The sequence below is a fragment of the Rhinolophus hipposideros genome, assembly GCF_964194185.1.
Source record: "Rhinolophus hipposideros genome assembly, chromosome: 17".
Lineage (NCBI taxonomy): Eukaryota > Metazoa > Chordata > Mammalia > Chiroptera > Rhinolophidae > Rhinolophus > Rhinolophus hipposideros.
In genome coordinates this window covers 20,398,137-20,417,049 of record NC_138063.1, presented here as the reverse complement: position 1 = coordinate 20,417,049, position 18,913 = coordinate 20,398,137, and the positions used below count along the sequence as shown (strand labels likewise).

The 18,913-nt window shown below is 54.2% G+C and overlaps 1 protein-coding gene across 9 annotated transcripts in view; it reads left to right on the top strand.

Moving 5' to 3' along the window:
* The window catches only part of CTIF (cap binding complex dependent translation initiation factor), a 262,255-nt gene extending 243,683 nt beyond the window's left edge, over positions 1-18,572 (top strand). For all 9 annotated transcript variants that reach the window (XM_081078718.1, XM_081078717.1, XM_081078716.1 and 6 more), the window contains 2 exons: positions 12,840-12,893; positions 14,665-18,572. In XM_081078718.1, coding sequence (XP_080934844.1) covers positions 12,840-12,893; positions 14,665-14,880 — 270 coding nt within the window. In that variant the 3' untranslated portion in view covers positions 14,881-18,572. The remainder of the gene's footprint in view (positions 1-12,839; positions 12,894-14,664) is intronic.
* The last annotated feature ends 341 nt before the right edge of the window (positions 18,573-18,913 follow it).

Here is an 18,913-nt window from a genome sequence, read left to right as displayed (position 1 = left end):
AGGATTCCAGACTGTTTCCTTCAGGATTGAGGGACACTGCCCTTATCTCCTTTCCTGCCAGGCGGGGACTCCTCACTAGTCACACACAAATGAAAACCCCGCCCAAGACACACAAGCCGGCACATACTTGAATAGGGGGGTTTAGCCTCTGGCTCCATTCAATCTACCTGGTTATCAGTCAAGAGAGCAGGAAATGTGCATTGAGCTAATATTATATATGCGTATTTGGTTCAGAAGGAGGCAGGTTGAGAAGAAGAGCGTCCAAAAAAATGGAGCACCATGGTGGCTGGTCTGAAAGCTCTTAGACCTGTCAATCAATTAAGATCTTTCTTGAAGGAAAAACAACTGAGGGGTCGAGGGGGGGGAACAACAGACAATCACTACATTCAAGGGTGATTGGGATAGAGATGGGGACCATTATGGGGCTGAGTAGAACAAGGGACGAGAAATGTAAATAAGAATAAGCATGCATTATTCAGCTTCTCACTTGAGCATCTTGCAGGCCTCAGTAGTGTTCCTATTTCACAGGGAATAATCGTTGGAATACGGAAATATAGAAAACTGAAGCCCTGAGATGTCAACTGATGGCCCAGTTTCCGGGGCTCATTGCTGTGAGAACTGAAAGCAGAACCCTAGCCTGGCAACTTCTAACTCTGTCCCAGGCTTAATGTTCCACCTCAGAAGAGCAGTCTCCCCCAGACACGCAGGCTTGCTGTTGGGTTGTGCTCCCTGGAGGCAGGGGACTGGCGTAGGTGACCGCTCAAGGTCTTGTTCAAGCCCAGCAGTGCCTGGTTCTACAGGCGAGTTGCTATGGGAACTATAACTTTGAATTTCCTGGCTCTCGGGCTGTGAAAATCACAACCTGAACCTTCCGTTGATGTGGGTTTCTAGATTAATTTCCTGTTTGATTGTTTACTTTAGAGAGCGGAAAATGCCTCTGCAGGCAGCTAGTTCCCTCCACCAAGACGCTTATCACACCCTCCCCCCACAGCCCGCAAGGTCAAGTCCAGGACTCAGGTGGGTGGACGTGGGGAAGCCGGGGGATGGGGCCAGGGTGGGGAGAGGAGAGGCATAGCTAAGAGCAGATGGCAGTCTGCGGCCCCCTGCCCCGCCCTCTCCTTGTGCCAGCCAGGTCCCAGCCCAGTGAATTCAGAAACTGCCCAATGAGGGGCATCTGCCCACTGTCTGAGCCCCAGGTCTGGCCTCCAGCCAGCCCAAACCCCTCCCCTGCCTCAGGGAGCCATTTTGTACTGAGTCAGACACAAAATGCAGTCATTCCTTCACAGGGGTACCCACGGAGTACTGTGAGTAGGGTGATGTGATGGACCCGGGTGCCACGGGACACCCAGTACCTCCGGGCTGGGGACTGCTGGCTTGGCTCCCCGGGGGAAACTTGGAAAATAACTGCTCTTTCATCTGCTGTTACTCTGACTGCTCTCCCCAGGGCCCTGGCGCTCCAGCAGAGAGCAGTGGGTGGTATGCCCAGTACCATAACTCCATCCCATTCTCGGCTAGTCCCTGGGCAGCAGTGAGCCCTGGTAGGCTCAGGCCAGGGCCTGCGCAGGTGTCATGATGTCCTGCAGTGATGACCACCTCTCACTAGGAGCAGGGCTGCTTTGAACCCTTCTCCCAGCCCTCCTGCTAAACCTTCCGAGATTGGCAGGAACACTAACTCACGTTATAATTGGGACCCTGCAGCACAGAAAGGGGAAGTGGACTAGGCTGGAGGCCTCCTGACTGGTCAGATGGTAATCTGGGGGTAGGACCCACCCAACCTCTCCCTGTCCTTTCCCTTGTCTAGGTGACTGTATAATGTATCAAATCGGGGCACTTTTGAGAGCCAAAGGGACGCTGTCACTAATTACTTTGGGTTAACAGGTGACCACCAGCACCATCCCAGGCAAACCAAGGTGTGTGGTCACGGGGCAGTGGTTATAATATCATTTGACTGTAGAGGCAGATGAAACCTGGGTTCAAATCCCGGTTTCCCATTACTCGTGTGCTCTTGGGGAAGTCATTTCCGTCTCTGTGCCTCCGTTTCTGCAGCTATAAAATGAAGACGTTACAATGGTATCTAACGCAGATAAACTGCTGGAGGGTAACATGGTTCTTAAAATGTCCACACAGCTCAGAGCTTCACCTCTAGAGCAAACACTCAAAAAACTGTAAGCTAGGTGCTGCTGGACAGCCCTGAAGGTCTTGGTCAGCCCTCAGCAGACCCCCTCTTGAAAGGTAAAACCTCAGGGCTGCCTCAGGCATTTTCTGTTCTCCGTTGAGGACAGGCAGGCTTCTAGAAGGAAAGGGAAGCACTAAAGGAGAAGCTGGGAGGTGTGACAGTGGTCACAGCCAATGTCCCTGGGGTTTCAAACCCCCACCCAGGGTCCTGGGAACTCAGGGCTGCAGGGGCTCGATGAACAGAACTTGCCTCCTGTGCAGGCCACTGGCCAGGGCTTAGCCCCCAGGAGGAGCCCCTGGAGCCATGGCCCCATCCTCTGGCTCCAGTATCTGCAGGATTCAGTGTCTTCTCTGAGCCCCAGATTACGTTTCCACCCCCTGGGGCCAGCTGTGGGCTGAAGCATTTCCCCATGTGACATTTACTGTGGCCACTTTGTACAGGGCGGTTTGCAAGCTCGGCAGGAAAGAGGCTAATTATTGCCTCCGGGGCGCCGGGCCGCACTTAGGGTGCCTGCCCGGGCGGCTGGCAGCCAGGCCACAGGGCACAAGCTTGGACTGAAGTCCAGGTCAGAACCATGAACTTCCTTGACATCTGACCATAGCCGCCGGACTGGGGCTCCTTATTAGGCTAGTGGAAAAGTGACACTTGGGACACATTCCCCTCTCCTGGGATGTCTGAAATGCAGGCAGGCACAGAGCGATGATAATAAGTAGTGCACGTAAAACAACGCTAATTTCGTAGTTGCGCTGACAGGCTGGGCAGCGTGAGCGTTTCCACATGTACCTATGTTGACAGGCACGCTAGCCCCTCCTGTCCATTTCAGAACGGTGACATTCCTTTTCTTAATTAAGGCAATCTACGTACTTAAACCTCTACTCTCTGATTATCCCCCCTCTCTCATTTTTAAAAAAAATTTTATTGGGGAGCAGTGTGTTTCTCCAGGGCCCTTCAGCTCCAAGTCGTTGTCCTTCAGTCTGGTTGTGGAGGGCGCAGCTCAGCTCCAAGTCCAGTCGCCGTTTTCAGTCTTAATTGCAGGGGGCGCAGCCCGCCATCCCATGCCGGAATTGAACTGGCAACCTTGTTGTTGAGAGCCCGTGCTATTCTCCAGGCTGTGCAAGAAAGGATCTTCCTAAAGTGTAAATATATTCCTACTCTCCAACTGAGCCACCCGGCCCCCCCATCAAGGCTCTCATTTTAACATCCATTCCCCTTGACCCTTTGCCCGTCTCTTTCTCCTAGTGTCTTGCCCTTCTTCTCTTCCATAGGCAGATTCAAAAAAAGAAAGAAAGTAAAAGAGAGGGAGGAGAAAAGGAGAGACAGACAGACAGAGAAGAAAGAACAGAAACTCCCAAAGGAAAGGAAAGGAGAGGTGTAGTCTTTGGGTCTCCACCTCCCAACTCCCCCTCGCTCCCCTCGCTCCCCCCACGTTACCCAGGCTTCTACCTGCCCCTCCCCATGCATGGAGTCACCATGACAGAGGTTACCCGTGCTCTCCTAATCACCAAATCCGGGGAGCCCTGGTCATCGTTCATCTTACTTGACCTCTTGAGAGTTTGACACTGTTGACCTTGAACTTAGAACTTTCTTGGCCTCTGTGACATCACTTCCTCCTACCCCTCTTAGCTCTCTGACCCTCCTCTTCCTCCTCTGGGCTTTCCTCTACCAGCCTTTAGATGCTGCTCATCTTTCAGGTTTGGAGCCCTTACCCTCTGCCCGTGTCCTCTGGTCCTGCTCCCAGGACGTCTCACTGACACCTCTGGCGGTGACTGAGACCTGGGCACTGAGGTCCCCCACTACTCATCTTCCCTGATATCCCCAAGGATCACAGACTCAGCCTTTCTGCCACTGAATTCATTCACATTCCCCGCAAAGCAACTCCTCCTGCCTTCCTGGTACCATTGGTGGCACCACCATTCATCCAGTTCACCAAGCCCCAAACCTGGGGGTTCTCCATCTTTGAGATTGTCCTTCCTTCACCTTCACTGCTGCCGCCCAAACACGTCTTTGCCTTGATTCAAACAATCACAATTTCTCCCAGCAGCCTCCTTACGGGTCTCCTTGCCTCCAGTCCCACCATCACCCTACCAGCTCCATTGTATTCTCCAGGCTGTGCAAGAAAGGGTCTTCCTAAAGTGCAAATATATCCCTCCTCTCCAGTTTAAAATCTTTCAGTGGCTCTCTAGTCCCTTAGGATAAAATCCAAATGCAGTAGCATGGCATCTAGCACCCTTCAGGATGTGGCCCTCGCCTTTTTTACCATCGTGTTCTCTCTCTCCCCCCCAGCACCATACATTTTAGCGTCTTGAAATACTTGTTATTCACCAGTGCACTCCGCTAGTTCACATTTTTAGCTTTTGTGCATATGCCATATGCTGCTGCTTCTGCCATATGCCTGGCGTGTTCACCACCACCGTTCCATCCTGTGTTCCAGCCCCATACACCTAGCATAGTCTTTTGATTTCCCCCTACTAGACTGTAAGTTACAAGTCCTATTTTCTTGTTATCCCTGTACTTATACAGTATTTAGCCCACAGAGGTGTTTCATAAATATTGAAAGAATGGACGGAAGGGTGGATGATGGATGGATGGATGGATGGATGGATGGATGGATGGATGGATGGATGGGTGGGTGGATGGATGCATTGGTGGATGGATGGGTGCACAGGTGGGTGAAAAGATGGATTAATAACTTGGTGGTTGAGTAGGCAGGTATACGGACAGGTAGGTGGGTAAATGGGTGGATGGATAGATGGTAGCCAATGCAGAGACAGAATAGGTAAAGTCAATTCAGTTTTGTGAAGGTCCAAGTTGATTATTCTCACCAGGCAACAGAATGAAGAATTATGAACTCCAACAGGCAAAATAAAAATGAGCTAAGGTGGGAGAAATTAAAACAGTTCTCCAAGTAAGAGGATGCTGACCCAGGACTTCTGTGCACCCTCTAGTTCTCCTCAGACTTGCTGTCTGTCTGGCTCGTTCAAGCCACTTAACTCCAGAGCCTCGGTTTCTCTGCCTGTGGCCTCTCCGTCTCCACAAGAGTGTCACGAGGGCAAATGGCATGGTGCACACAAAGTATGTCAAGATCTTCAGGGAAGATACATGTTTATAAAGCTGCACATGTAATAATGATAATCTCATCTTGCGTTTGAATCAAGCTTTGCACGTTTAAAACCTCTTTCACATGATCTCAACTGACTCTCAAAACAATTCTAGACAGGTATTACCCCCATTCTCCAGTGAGGAAACCGAGATGCAGAGTGATTAAGTGAACTGTGTTGGGTTCCTCCTAGTGAGTAGCAGGTCTTCTGCCTCCGCTCCTGCTGCTCCTTTTTGATGACAGCTTTTTTCAGATCGTCTCCTTCCCTGCTTCCCCAAAGAGACCCAGACACATCTGACCCTGTTCTTGATGATTCAAGGTCGGTAGCATGAGCTGCCCTCCAGACTTAGCTGTAGATGCCAGTTGAGGTCCAGCAGTGGTGCAGGGTGGAGGGGCCCTGACTCCTACCTGGGGCCACTCCCGAGATGTAGGTGGCCGAGTGCGGCTTCCCACCCCAGCCACCATGCCAGACCGCGTGCCTCTGCCCCATTCCTCCCGCTCCCCTTTCTCTCTACTCTGTGTGCCCATCACTGATGCTCCCTCCGCCAGCGCTGACCTCCACCTCCCTCTCTCTCCTCTTCCATGCTTTCAGCTGGTCCTGCCACAGCCCTGGCTATTCCGTAGACCCAGCCAGCCAATCAGAGCTCTGGATTGTTCCTCAGCAAACCAGCCAATCACATGCACTCCGAAATCTCGCTTTTGCTCCCTTGTTGCTGCTCCCAGCCCTCCCTCGGCTACCCCCAAAGGAGGGCAGCTCCTGCAGGCAGGGTCTGAGCTGAGCTTTTGCTGTGGCTACATGAGGCTGCTCGGGTTAGTTCCACAAGGTTGAACCCATGCAGTTGGTGAGCTGAAGTGGTGAAGGCGGGCTGGGCAGCCTGCCTCAAATGGGCCCTCACTCCTTGCTGGTAAGATAAGAAGTTGTGATCGCCAGTGCTCGCTCCCCGCTCTCCCACCTCGCCCCCCTCCACACACGTAAGGCAGCCCCACAGGTCCTTCCACCAGCACCCTCTTTCCTTCGCCACCGGATGGCATCCCAGGCAACCAGCCTGGCTCCATCCTGGGCACACCTTGGGCAGCATACCCATGCCCTGTGGGCCTTCCCTTGGGGACGCCCGGAAGCTCCCACCAGGCTGCCTTTATCCCTAGTTGCTCTCGGGCCTCCCACAGCCTGACTCTGAGCACCTTGGCCTCTCCCCGAGGGAGGATGTGATGGGTGTGCCCACAACAAGTCTCAGGCAGAGACAATAGGACAGGAATGCATTAGCTTCCGAACAAACATTGTGTGGGCTCGCACAATTGCCTTGGATTCCCGTCCAAGAAACACATTTCGCTGTTCGAGGGCGAGGATGGCTGGCCTGCCCCAGCCCGCCCACACCCCTTTCCATGCCAGAGACTTTGATGAGTGGGGCTGCTCCCCTCCCCACCTCAGGGCCTTCAACCTCCTGGGCAGGCAGCCCCGCCTTTCTTCCAAAGAGTGATAACAGGGGAGGGGGACAGCCCTCCCCAGGCAGAGCACAGCCCGCCCACCCAAAGAGTATCTGTTCCTGCCACCGCGATTTTTTTAACCAATTTTTGTATTGTGGTAAAATCTATTAGGTTGGTGCAAAAGTAATTGCAGTTTACAAGGTTAAAAATAATTGCAAAAACCACAATTACTTTTGCACCAACCTAATACCACGGCATCAAGTTGATCATTGTAGCCATGTTGCGTGTCCAAGTTCAGTGGCATGAAGTCCGTTCCATGTGTTGTGCAACCTTTATCACCCTCCGTCTCCAGAACTTTTCCATCTTCCCAGACTGAAACTCTGTACCTATTAAACCACAACTCCCATTCCTCCTCCCCCAGCCCCTGGCAACCACTGTTCTAGTTTCTGTCTGTGTGAATTTGACTATTCCAGGTACATCGCGTAAGAGGAATCGCACAGTGTTTGTCCTTTTGTGACTTAGCGTCATGTCCTCAAGGATCATCCATGTTGTAACCTGTGTCAGCGTTGCCTTCCTTTTTAAGGCTGAATAACATTCCATTGTGCCTATCAACCACATTTAGTTTTTCCATTCCTCCCTCGTGGACACTTGAGTTGCTTCCACCTCTTGCCTGTTGTGACTACTGCTGTTGAGGGACAAGTATCTGTTTGAGTGGCCACTACTTTTGAGACTGTCTTGGAGTTAAAAAAAAAAAGCATTATCTGCAGAAGAATCCAAATAGAACCTCCATAAACATAAACAAGAGCACTCACTGGCCCCTCAACCTACCAGCAGGGATCTGTTTATCCAAAAACTAGCTGTCCTTTAGGAAAGGCAGAGCCCTGAAGACACAGAACAGGGAAGTTTGGGCCAAGGTGGGAAACAGTGGACAGATCCTGCAGTTGGAACACGGCCCACAACGGACAAGTCAAGGATGGATTCCTGGGAAGCCACTGATCCCCCCGAGGCAGGGGAGTCCCTCAGAGGCCACTGAAAGGGGTCCCGGGAGAGAGTTCCTAGAGAGTTGTGTCAAGGGCTCCGAGTGTGAGTGTGAGTGGGGGGGAGGGGTGAGGCAGACCAGCCTCTAGTTATGCCACAAAGAGCAGCAGGGTGCCACTTCCTGGCTGGGACAGGTGGGGAAAGTCCCCTCAGCTGGGGAATGAGGGGGATACTCTCCACGACCCCTTCAGCTCTAAGGCTCTGAGGGTCAGCTCTCAAAAGCTGGCAAGGAGAGACCAAGTCAGCACGTAGGGAAGAACGAGATGTGGTCTGCAGCCACGAGTCCCTTCGTGAGCTCTGCACCCCAGCATCTCTGAAGGATAAGTTCAATGAAAAAACCCCCGTCCCCTGGACTTCCTTGAGAAAACCCAGCAGGCGATTTGCAGTATGTGATTTTTGGCTTCACACAGACTCTCCCAAACAAACAAGTAGAAGATAATGTCGGAGGAGAGGCTCTGGGGTTGAGAGTCCCCACCCCCCACCCCCACCCTGAGTCTGTTCCCTGCCCTGAAAACCAGGAACCCAGGGACCCACCAGGCAGGGAGCAGAGCAGTGGCTTGGGCATGGCCCGGGAGGAGCTCGGGCATGCAGAGGAGAGGAAGGGACATGATCAGGAAGCAGGCCAGTCACAAAGATGAGGGGAAGAAAAAGACAGAGACTGGGAAATATGGACCCACTCTGCAGTTCTGAACCGTCACGGGGAGCAGACAGAGGGAGGCAGGCCTTGGGGTAGAAGAAATGAGAAGAAGGAAACACGCGCTTGTCAGGGCAAAGGGCTCAGCTGACAAGAACATGGAAGCATTTCAGAGCATCTAGGACTTGTCAGGCCCTGGCTCTTCACGGTAGTTCCCGTAATGTTACCTCACTCCTCTCAGGACAGAACGTGACCCCAGCTTCATCTCAGTTCACCATGACAAACATTTATTGAGCACCTACAGTATGCCAGCCAACATGCTACGTGCCTGGAGCTGAGCCCTTCCTTCCGACAAGTTCCTGGCTCTGCCTGCTTCCCTCTTCCCACCCAGCTGCCACCACCCCTCCCTCTCCAGGAGTTCCCTTCCCATCAGCTACCCCATTTTCCCCCTTCTTGTGGTTGCTACCAGCAATTCCTATTTTAAAGATCTTTTTCCCCACAAAAAGCACTACGAAAAGCCTATGAGAGAACAAAGTTACCATCAGAAAGAAGTTCTAGCAAACACACCGTTCTCATATCTTCCCTGCAGAGAAAAAGGGGCTAGGCCCACCTTTCTCCCCCACCCCCAATCCCAGGCCATCACAGGACCCCCACCAGTCTGTGAACCCGCCCGCCCCAGAGCAGACTGGGTTGGATACCGGACTCAGGTAGGCCTGCTGGAAGGTCAGTCACCTCCCCCAACATTTTCCAGATCCCACTTCCTGGTCTTCTCTCTGGCCTCCTAAATCTTCTATAGGGGGGAGCCCCTTCCCTGTGTGTCCCCTAGAACCCACCCCTCCCTCCCTCTCCCAGGCACTGGCTGACGGAAGCCTCCCTTGGCTCTCCTTGAGTATCTGCAACTCTGGGAGACAAGAAAACTCCAGAAACAAGACTGCTGCGTAGACGGGCAGGAAGAGCTTTGTGCTGCAGAGTATTCAACAGGGTGACTTAGTTTTCAACAGCCCCTTGTCAGTGCACATTCTCATTATCTTCAGTCCTTTTTGCCCTAACAATAGTGCAGCGAAAACCTTGTATCCATACCCTAGCGCATCCGCGTAGGTACGTGGGAAGGATAAATTCCTAGAAGTGGTGTCACTGGGTCAGAGGTTTGTACACTTGCAGGGCTGATAGTTACCACCAAATTGCCATCTAGAGGATTATACCAACTTCTGTTTCCACCAGCACTGTATGCTTGCAGGCTCACTGATTATAGTTTCGTGCCCTGTCTACTCCAGCCAGAGGGGTGTGTGGAGTGCAGATTCCACATCCCCCTCTCTCTCTCGGCTTTTCAAGTGTGAGCACCAAGGTGACCTGCAAATGAGCTGCCTCTCGGAGTTAGCCTTTCTCGCTTGCAGACTGTCCGGTCTGCCTCCCAAAGCATGTCGATAACAAATGATGTCCAAGTGCCTCGTGTGTCTGGTGCTGGGAAGAGCAGTGGACGAAACCGAGGCCCTGCCCTCTTGGAACCTGCAGGGAGACAGACGACAGACAAGTAGTTAATGTCCCGGTGAGGTGTGCTAGAGAGAAGTAAGGCAGGAGGTGAACGTACACACGGGCTCCTCGGGGAAGCCCTGGCTGATGTGGTGACATTGGGCAGAGCCCTGAATAAAGTGCAGGAGGAAGGTGTCTGGATATGTGCTGGCCGAGACTCCCCAGGTGACCAAAGCACAAAGGCCTGGAGTCAGAAATGTGTCCGTGGGTAGAGCACGCACGCCAATGGCCGTCAGCGCCTTCACTTTGCCTTGCCCATGCCGTCCCCACCCCTGGATTGTCTCTCGCTCTCCACTTGCTCATCATTTGAGCAATTCAAAGCCTACCTCTGCTCATTTGTCCCAAAATGGTTTCTTTTCTGTGTATCTGCTGAGCCCAGGTCTCCCCCAAGTTCTGACTGAGATACAAAGAGGAAGGAGGTCGGGTCCCTGAGACCCCGTCTCTGGTCAGCGCGGCCGGCTCTGACCTGTCCCCCGGACTGCAGCCTTGATGGTCTGCACGCTCGCTGAGCAGTATCCCCTCGAGCCCTTCTGAAGCAAATGCTTGTGGCTCCTGCTGGGAGGGCCCCTAGGCTGGGTGGGTGGGTGGGTGGGTGTGCAGAATTTGCATTTCAGGCCCTGGGTTGTGTATGGTTTCACCTCTTTGGACGCATGGTGCCCGCATCAAAAACCTTGACTCCCTGTCATGCGGGGTGTCATGCAGGGTCTCAGCTCCCGCTCTCCGCACAAGGACGCAGGACATGGTAAAGCCAAAATGGAATACCCACGGAGCCATAGGTAGGGGAGTCATACCACTATATTCTCGAGGGCGGCTGGGTGGGAGACACAGGAAGCAGGAGCCACACGATCCGCAACCTGCCGTCCGCTTCTCTACTAACCAATCCCCCTTGCTAACTGCAATCCGCGCGTGGCAGCTCAGCCACAGCAGTTATATCAGTGGCCAATGGCTAACTGGGTACAGCTGACGGCCATCTACTACCCGAGCAGGCACCTTTCCATGTGAGGCCGAGAGCCTGGAAACTGCTCTCTGGGGCTCTGTCCCCACGTTCTCGTTGTCAGTCAGTGACAAGGATGCTGACCCTAAAAATCCCTCTTCTTGTGTTCTCCTCATCCTCTACCCTTCCTTTAAAGCAAACAAATAAACAAAAAGCCACATAAATCATATCAACCAACATTTAGTGAATCCCTGCTGTTGGCAGGAGCTACACGAGGTGTTACGGGGTAGCAAAAATGAATGTGGCACTGTCCCTGCCTTCAGGAAGCCAGCAGTTCAGAGTGGAAAATGTCTTTTTCCTTGTGTGGAATGCCAAGTGAATGGGAGGGACAGGGTACTTGGGGAGTGGGAAGCAAGAGAGGGCACCGAGGGCTGGGGCAATCCGGAAGTCTCCAAGAAAAGCTGGGAAGTGGCCTGGGCTTTGAAGGATGGAAAAGAGAGAAGGGCTGAGATGGAAGGATCCAGCAGCTAGAAGAGTCAGGTGGAGCAGATGTTCCAGATGGGGGGGTCACCTGATGGACGTGATGATTCCTGGGGCGGGGGAGTGGGTAGAGATGGGACTGAGATGCGTGTAGGGGTTGGGAGAAGAAACCCTGGCCAGCAAAGGGAACAGTGCAAGAAGTGGTAGGTGGGGTTTGAGGAGAACAGGATGGTAGAGCTTCTCAAGCCGTGCCTGCAGACACTTCCTACTGGGGGGTTCAAGAAAAAATGAATTTAAAAAACAAGGCAGAAAATAACAAATTGTTGGCAAGAACGTGGGAAAACTCAGAATGCTCAGACATTGCTGGAGCAAATGGACAATGGTGCAGCCAGGCTAGAAAACAGTGTGTGAGGTCCTCCAAAGAGCTAAACAAGGAGTTGCTGCGTTACCCAGTCATTCCACCCCTAGGTATGTACCCAAGAGAATTCAAAACACATGTCCACGCAAAAACTTGCCCATGTTCATGGCACCGTTGTTCCTAACTGCCCAAAAGTGCAAACAGCCCACATGCCGACCGACTGATGAATGGATAAACAAACTGTGGTGTAAACATACAATGAAATACTATTCAACTGTGAAAAGGAATGAAAAACTGATTCCTGCCACCACTTGGATGACCTTTAAAAACATTGTGTTAAGTAGAAGAAGCCAGGCACGAAGCACCACGTATTGTATCCCAATAGGCAAATCCTTGGAGACAGGAGATTAACGGTTGCCAGGGGATGGGGGAAAGGGAACTAACTGCTAATGGGTATCGGCTTCTTTTGGGGGCGATGAAGATATTCTGGAATTAGATGGGGGTGATGGTTGCACAACCTTGTGGTCGTATTAAAAGTCACTGACTTGTGTACTTTAAAATGGTGAATTTGATGTTATATGAAGTATATCTCAAATTAAAAAGCGAGAATGGGACAGGAGCGTGGCTGGTCCCGGCTTCAAGCAGCCAGGCCATGCTTGGCCTTGGTCAGGAAGCGAGTCCAGCCTCTGGGGAAGTCAGTGAAGCCTTGGTTTGGCAGAAGAGCGCTTTGATTTCTGGAAGTCCTCCTATATAGCCAGGACCCAGGAGCCCCTGAGACCAGGCTGAGCCCCCCCTCACCAATTAGGAAGTGTTTCAGCTCATTTCATTTCTGAGGAGGATTCCTGCTGATGGGTTGTTAACAGCTGATGATCCCAGCGTACTTGCCGCCGCCTTCAAACCCACCGGCAGCCTCGCTCTGCCACGGCCTCTCATTGCAGCCTTCTGACCTGGCCGGAGCGCCCCGGCTCTCAGACTACAGTGGTTCTCCAGCAGCTCAGCTCCTGTCAGAGAAATTAGTGCTTCCTGGTGCAGAGTTCCTGCTGCCCTCTGATCCTTGGAGAGCCTTGTTCCAGGCTGCGTCAGGGCTGTGGGGGGAAGGGGGCCCGGCTGCCGGGGGGCTGGGAGCTGGCACCCTAAGAGGTGTTCTCTCTCCCGTCTTTTCCACAGCTCTTGCAATCTCAGGACGTAAAGGAAGATGCCGTCCTGTGCTGCTCAATGGAGGTAAGGAGTGTGGCACAGACTTCTCAGACCTCTGACCTGGTGTGTCCCTCATGCCTCACACCTGTGGGGTCCACAAGGCCAGGGCAAGGGTATGTCAGGAGGGCTTCCTGAGTGGACATGCACTTGTGCATTTAGAATTCTCAGTCCAAAACCAGAGTAAAAGAACAGCCCACCTCTAGCTAGAGGGAGAGAGAACTGCTGGCTCTAGAGAAGAAAACACCTGGAAGGCTTCTGCTGGCATCGGTCTCTTTCCCTCTGTCCCCAAGACCACCTTCTCCTTCCACCAGGCACACCACGCAAATGATTAAGACATTCCAGGTGACCCCCTGGGCTTTGGTGCTGTGGGGTTGGGGGAGGGTGTCTGAGGCTTGAATCTCCTGTGTTGACACTGTCCACTTCAAAGCAGCCCCCTTGGGAGGTGCCACTCCTGTTCCCAAGGTGTGGCCACTGCTCATTGAAACTCTTCCTCTGAGATCTTTCTTCAGACACTTGGCTCTGGCCTAGTCACGGGGGCAAACCTTTGCCCTTGGCAAACAGCCCAGAGTCATTCAAAGTGGAGTGCAGTGAGGGGAGCGGCTTCCAGCATGAACACCCAGGACACGTCAGGCTATGTGAGCACACCTCTCACGTGGCTCCTGCCCGGCTGCCAGGGCCACTCCCAAGAACTGCAGGGGCCAGAAGTGCTGGAGCCCGGATTCAGCCTTAGGTGTATGGGACCCTCCCTCCCCTCGTCTGTTGGGCTCCAGCTGGGTACCCTCCATGGGGTTGGGGTGGGGGGAGAGGGGAAAGGGAGAAAGCGTGGTCCCTGCCCTCAGAGAGCTCTGGTCTCACTAGGACTAGATCACAGGCACACACACGCACGCACACAAGTGGACGGGGCAGTGTAGAGAGTACATGAGGGTACAGAGCACGAATCCCTGAGGAGTCAGGGGGGAGAGAGGTCAAGGTGAGCCCTTCAAGGTTTTGTGAAGAAGGTAGAGCCTTGAAAACTAGGTGGGATAAGGCTGGGGGTAGGGCAGAGATGGGCATGGACATTATATGGAGAGGACGTGCGGGGGAGGCCGGCTGAGGGGGCACAGATCCAGAAGGTTGGGGCTCCTTCTTCCCAATGGGCACTCTTCTAGATTATTGGGGGCCTCTCTTGAGGGCAGGCCTTCTGGATGGCCTCCTGCCCCAGTTCATATTTCTCTCCCCTTCCCGTCCCAAGTGTGGGCAGAAGTCAGGGCTGAGGTAGGGAGGTGGGATTGGGGGCAGGGGAGAAGGAAAGAGAAATAGGAGACCTCATCCTGCTCTCAAGTCCTACACGGACACACGCAGGGAATAATGACTAAGCTCGTTTCCAGAGAGACATCCTAGCAAGTGAAAATTAACACAGTGCCACCTGATCACCTTTGAAGGAAGCAGGTCACACAGCATTGAGGATGTGGGCGATAATCAGGGACGGCTTCCTGTAGGAAGGGAAGCTCTTGGGTGAAAGGAAGAAGCAGTGTGTTCTTGGTAAGGGCTTTTTGTAGTCCTGGGCAGCCGGCGATATTCTGCTCCCTCTCATTCTTGCTGGCAGATTGGGTGTAAACGTGGGCTTTCACAGTTGGCTATTAACACACTCTCCCCTTCCCTATCCTCCTCCCTATGGCACAGAGACCTGGGCCTGCACCTTCATGAGATAATCCAGCTATTTCCTGTCCCTGCCCCAGCCCACCCAGCCAAGGTGGGTCAGGGGACCACTGTGGGGCCCACGTCCTCTCCTGACCCCACTTCTCTCTGCCTGCAGCTGCAGAGCACAGGCCGGCTGCTGGAGGAGCAGCTGCCTGAGATGATGACCGAGCTCCTGGCCAGCGCCCGAGACAAGATGCTGTGCCCCTCGGAGTCCATGCTGACCCGGTCACTGCTCCTGGAGGTCATCGAGCTCCATGCCAACAGCTGGAACCCTCTGACGCCCCCCATCACACAGTACTACAACAGAACCATCCAGAAACTGACAGCCTGACAGCCAGGGGGCCTGGCAGGCAGCCCGAGGGCAGCTGGGGCCCTGGTGCACAGGGCCAGATGGACAGGCGGGAGGACAGGGGTGGCCCTGGCGGGAGAAAGAAATGGGGAGGAAGGCAGGCAGAGCCGGCGGCCAGTCTGGAGCCAGGCGGGGAAGGGATCGAATCCCTAGGAGTGCCCCCCTAGCCGACCCCCCCAGCCCCAGCATGCGGCAGCTTCACCAGTAAGGGAAGCATGTTTCTTTTTCATGGTGGCCTGGACCTCGCCCCTCCTCACTCTATACTCCTGCCCCCTTTCATCAAATGCGTCCCCCGCAGGGCTTTGTGCAAGGGGTTTCATCTCTGTGACTCCTCCACCGAGGCTGGGCAGCCAGGCACGCCAGGGTACCGCTTGGGTCAGAAAGGACCTCAGAAGGCTGAAAATGTGGGTCGGAGACGGGCTTGCATTGTTCCCGCATGCTGTCAGCCACCGTCGCCAACTGGCAGCAGGCGACATGTAGCAGATGTCCAGGAGGATAAAGCAGGCACGATCCCCCCCAGCCTCCTGTAATTGGCGGCCTTTGTGTGCATGGTCGAGCTGGGCGACAGAGGCCTTCATTCTCCTCGAACCTTCACGCTCCCCCCAAAAACTTCCAAATCCTCCTCCCGGACCCCCAATCCTCAGGCCCCCCAAGGCTGGGAGCAGGCAGGGGAGCTGGAGTTTGCAGGTCTACTTGCACTCTTTTGTTTTATTGTGTTTTATTTTTCAAAAGTCAGCTGCTTTGAAGTCTCCTTTCTCAGTCGAAAACCGCCAGCGGTGTGATCACACAGACAGCACCAAGGACCCCCTGATTAGTGGGGGATCAAACCCAGCCCCCTCTGGAAGGATTCTAGCCACAGACAGCTTGCCAGTAGCCAATTAGGGTAATTGGAAACTTCTGCCCTGCAGGGGTCCTGGCTGGAACCCGCGCTCCTTAGCCCCTGGCTTCTGGCACGTCCTGTCTCTTATTCTAACTGCGTTCTCTCAGAGGGCAGATACTGTCGGCCGCTGGGTCCTGACCTGAGGTCTGATGAACCAGGCACAGAACAGGCTGGCAAACTATAACCAAAACCTAGGGGATATTTCCCTGCTCCACACACATGTCTCCTCCCAAGCTCTGAGTGGGGGTGGGGGGCTGCCTGGCTCCCCAGGACTTGGGGTTGAGCCAGATGGGCTGTGTCACTGCCCTCGCCTCGTCCCAGGCAGGCTCCAGACACCCAGCCCTGCCACAGCGAGGACCGTGTGCTCCCGCAGGCTGGAGCATTGCAGCCCCGGGGCTGCTGGGAAGGGGAGCAGTCATTGAGTCATGAGCAAGACAGTCAGGTGACTAGGCAGGGCTGCCAGGCAAAGCTTTCCAGACTGGGAACAAGGTTGGGGCTTCTTGGGGGAGCCAGGTCCTGGGGAGTAGCCCCTTCTCTGTTGGAGGAGGATGGGGGTTGGGCTCCGGGAGATTGTCACCGGCATCTGCACAGCCCCATGTCCAAGTCCTGGAGCTCACAACTTTGATGAGCCCCCAGAAAATGACCTCAGCCCAGCAGCTTCCTTATTTACTCCTTTACTGAGACCAGTCACCCCCTGGGTCACTGGAGGCTGCCTGGCTGCCCGGTCCAATCAGGCTGGCCGGGAGGTGAGGGCCGGAGGCGGTTTCCCCTTGTGGACCCTGAGTCTGGGACAGCATGCAGGGTGGGTGGGGAGCAGGTTCCCCGGGACGCCCTAGCTGTCCTACCAGCAGAGCCTGGAACAGGTGGGTTGCCTCTGCCCCGGCCTTTTCCTTCTCCCCTCTTCCCAAGTTTTCTCAAGCTTCTCCTCACCGCTTCTCTTCCTCAGCAGGCACCTTTCGGCCAGGGGCACCAGAGGCCCCACAGGAGACTTTGAGGGCAGAGCTAGGCTGGTCTTAGGAGGCTTGGGGAGGGCACTGGGGAAATCATGGTGTCCAGGAGTCAGGCAGCCCCAGCCAGACAAGCAGCCGCTCCCTGGCAGGCCTCAGAAAGACGCACCTGTGCTGAAGTGGGCCTTGCTTTCCTCAAGTGGGGTGTGTGTGTGTGTGTGTGTGTGTGTGTGTGTGCACGTGTGCGTGTGCGTGTGAGTGCGAATGCATCTGCTGAGAACAAAACAGGGCCCCAGAGGAAGGGAGGGGCCTAGGAGTGGGGTCTCCCACCCCTTCCCTGAGTCAGAGCCAACTCCATGCAGGGGCCCCAGACACTGTGCGTGCAGGGGCTGATGTCCCCTGGAAAGCCAAGACAGGTAGCCGCGTGGGCAGCGTGGGCCGCATGTCCCTTCCTCCTAGTGACCCTCCTTGGTGGTCTTGCCTCAGGGCCAACCCCTCCTTGACTGTTAGGACCAGAGTGTGAAGAAGTGAGATATAAATATGTATACATATATAAATATATTTTTAATTACGTGTCATGTCACGGTGGCTCCAGGCATATGGTTTGCCTAGTTTATTCCATTGCTTGAAAGCACTTCCTGACCAATCAGAAAAACAACTTAAGCTGTTTTTCTCAACGCAGGTTGCTGCAAGGAAAACGTTTAAAAAAAGAAGTGTATGTTTTCGTTTTTGTTTTTTAAGGAAATAACAGTAAAGCCTAAAATCTGAGACTCTGAGGCAACTTCCCATGGGAGACGACTCAGACAGGAACTGGGGGGGGCAGAATGCGCGCCCCCAGGCCAGGCCCCCCCCACTCTGTGTGAGGGAGGCCATATCCAAGTTGACCTCTGAATGTATTTGATGGGAGGCAAAACTGGATACTGCGTTTCTATGGCTTGCGTTGTTCCCTCCTGGCCCGCGGCTGTCCTGGCGCATTGAGGAGGCAAAATGCGGCCAGCTGCTGTGGATCCCATCTCTGTATCTGCCGTGCCAGTCAAGACGAGGTAGTCCTTTTCCTTGTAGGCAGCCAGCTCCCTCGCCACGATCCTGCTCCCTCGGCCTGCGGCTTTGCCTAAGCGCTGGGACCGCAGCCTCAAGAAGGCTCCCACCCTCCCCTGGACAAGGTGGGAGCCCCACCATCCTCCATGAGGAGTGTGCACCCCAAACTCAGTTTCGTCCGTTCGTCCTTCCTTAATCAGCCTGTAAACCTATAAGGTTTGGGGGTCGCTCCGTCTATCCATGTAAATGTCAATGTTGGCCGAGTCGGTATTTATTTTTATTTTATTTTATTTTATTTTTTCTGGGAGATGGGGAGGGGGTGTATGGGTAATGTACCACTGATCACGCCCTGGGCAGCTGCAGGAACGGGAGCCCAGACAGCCAGGCTGCCACGAGGAGCAGCCCCATGGGGCCGCCCCAGACGCCAAGTCCCAGTCTTATCAGGCATCAGAAACCAGCCAGTGTTCCTCGTATGACAGACTCTCTGGCCCTGCCCGGGGAGTCTCTCCCTCAGCTGCTGGGCACTCTGTTGGGAAACCTCTGGCTGGGCCTGCAAGGGTGCAGATCTGAGAGGAGACAGCTTTCCTCTGCTAGGGACACTTGCACAGAAAGGCTGCCCGCCTCACCTGAGCCAGCCGGGAGCCTGGCCATGGGACCTGCCTCCATGGAGCAGGGCCTGGGGCTTCCCGCCAAAGCTGCAGCGGAATCCTGCTCACGCAACCACCTTCCCTCCCTGGGTATGTCCTGCTTTCCAGCTGAACCCAAACCACAAGTGGGTTTAAAAAATAAACAACAACAACAAACAGAAATGCCCTGACTCGGTGTTCTTTGTGAGTTCAGCAAATGAGGTCTTTCCCAGAGGCTTTTGTGCCTCAGCTGGTGCTGGCACAGACCTCAGAGGAGACCCAACCTAGGGGATGAGCTAATGAGAAGATGCCCCCCAGGAAGGGTCGGGGCCTGGGAAAGGTCGTGAAGGAGTGGCCTAGGAGAAGGGAGGTGAAGGAGACTTAGGCCCCACGGAGCTGGGAACTGGCCTGTCAAGGTGGTAGGGTTAAGCCAGCCCTGCAGAAAATGGCTCTTACACTAGAGATCTGGTTCGCTGCCTGTTTAACCACCCCCACCCCCCAAACCTACCCCTTCCTCGGAAATG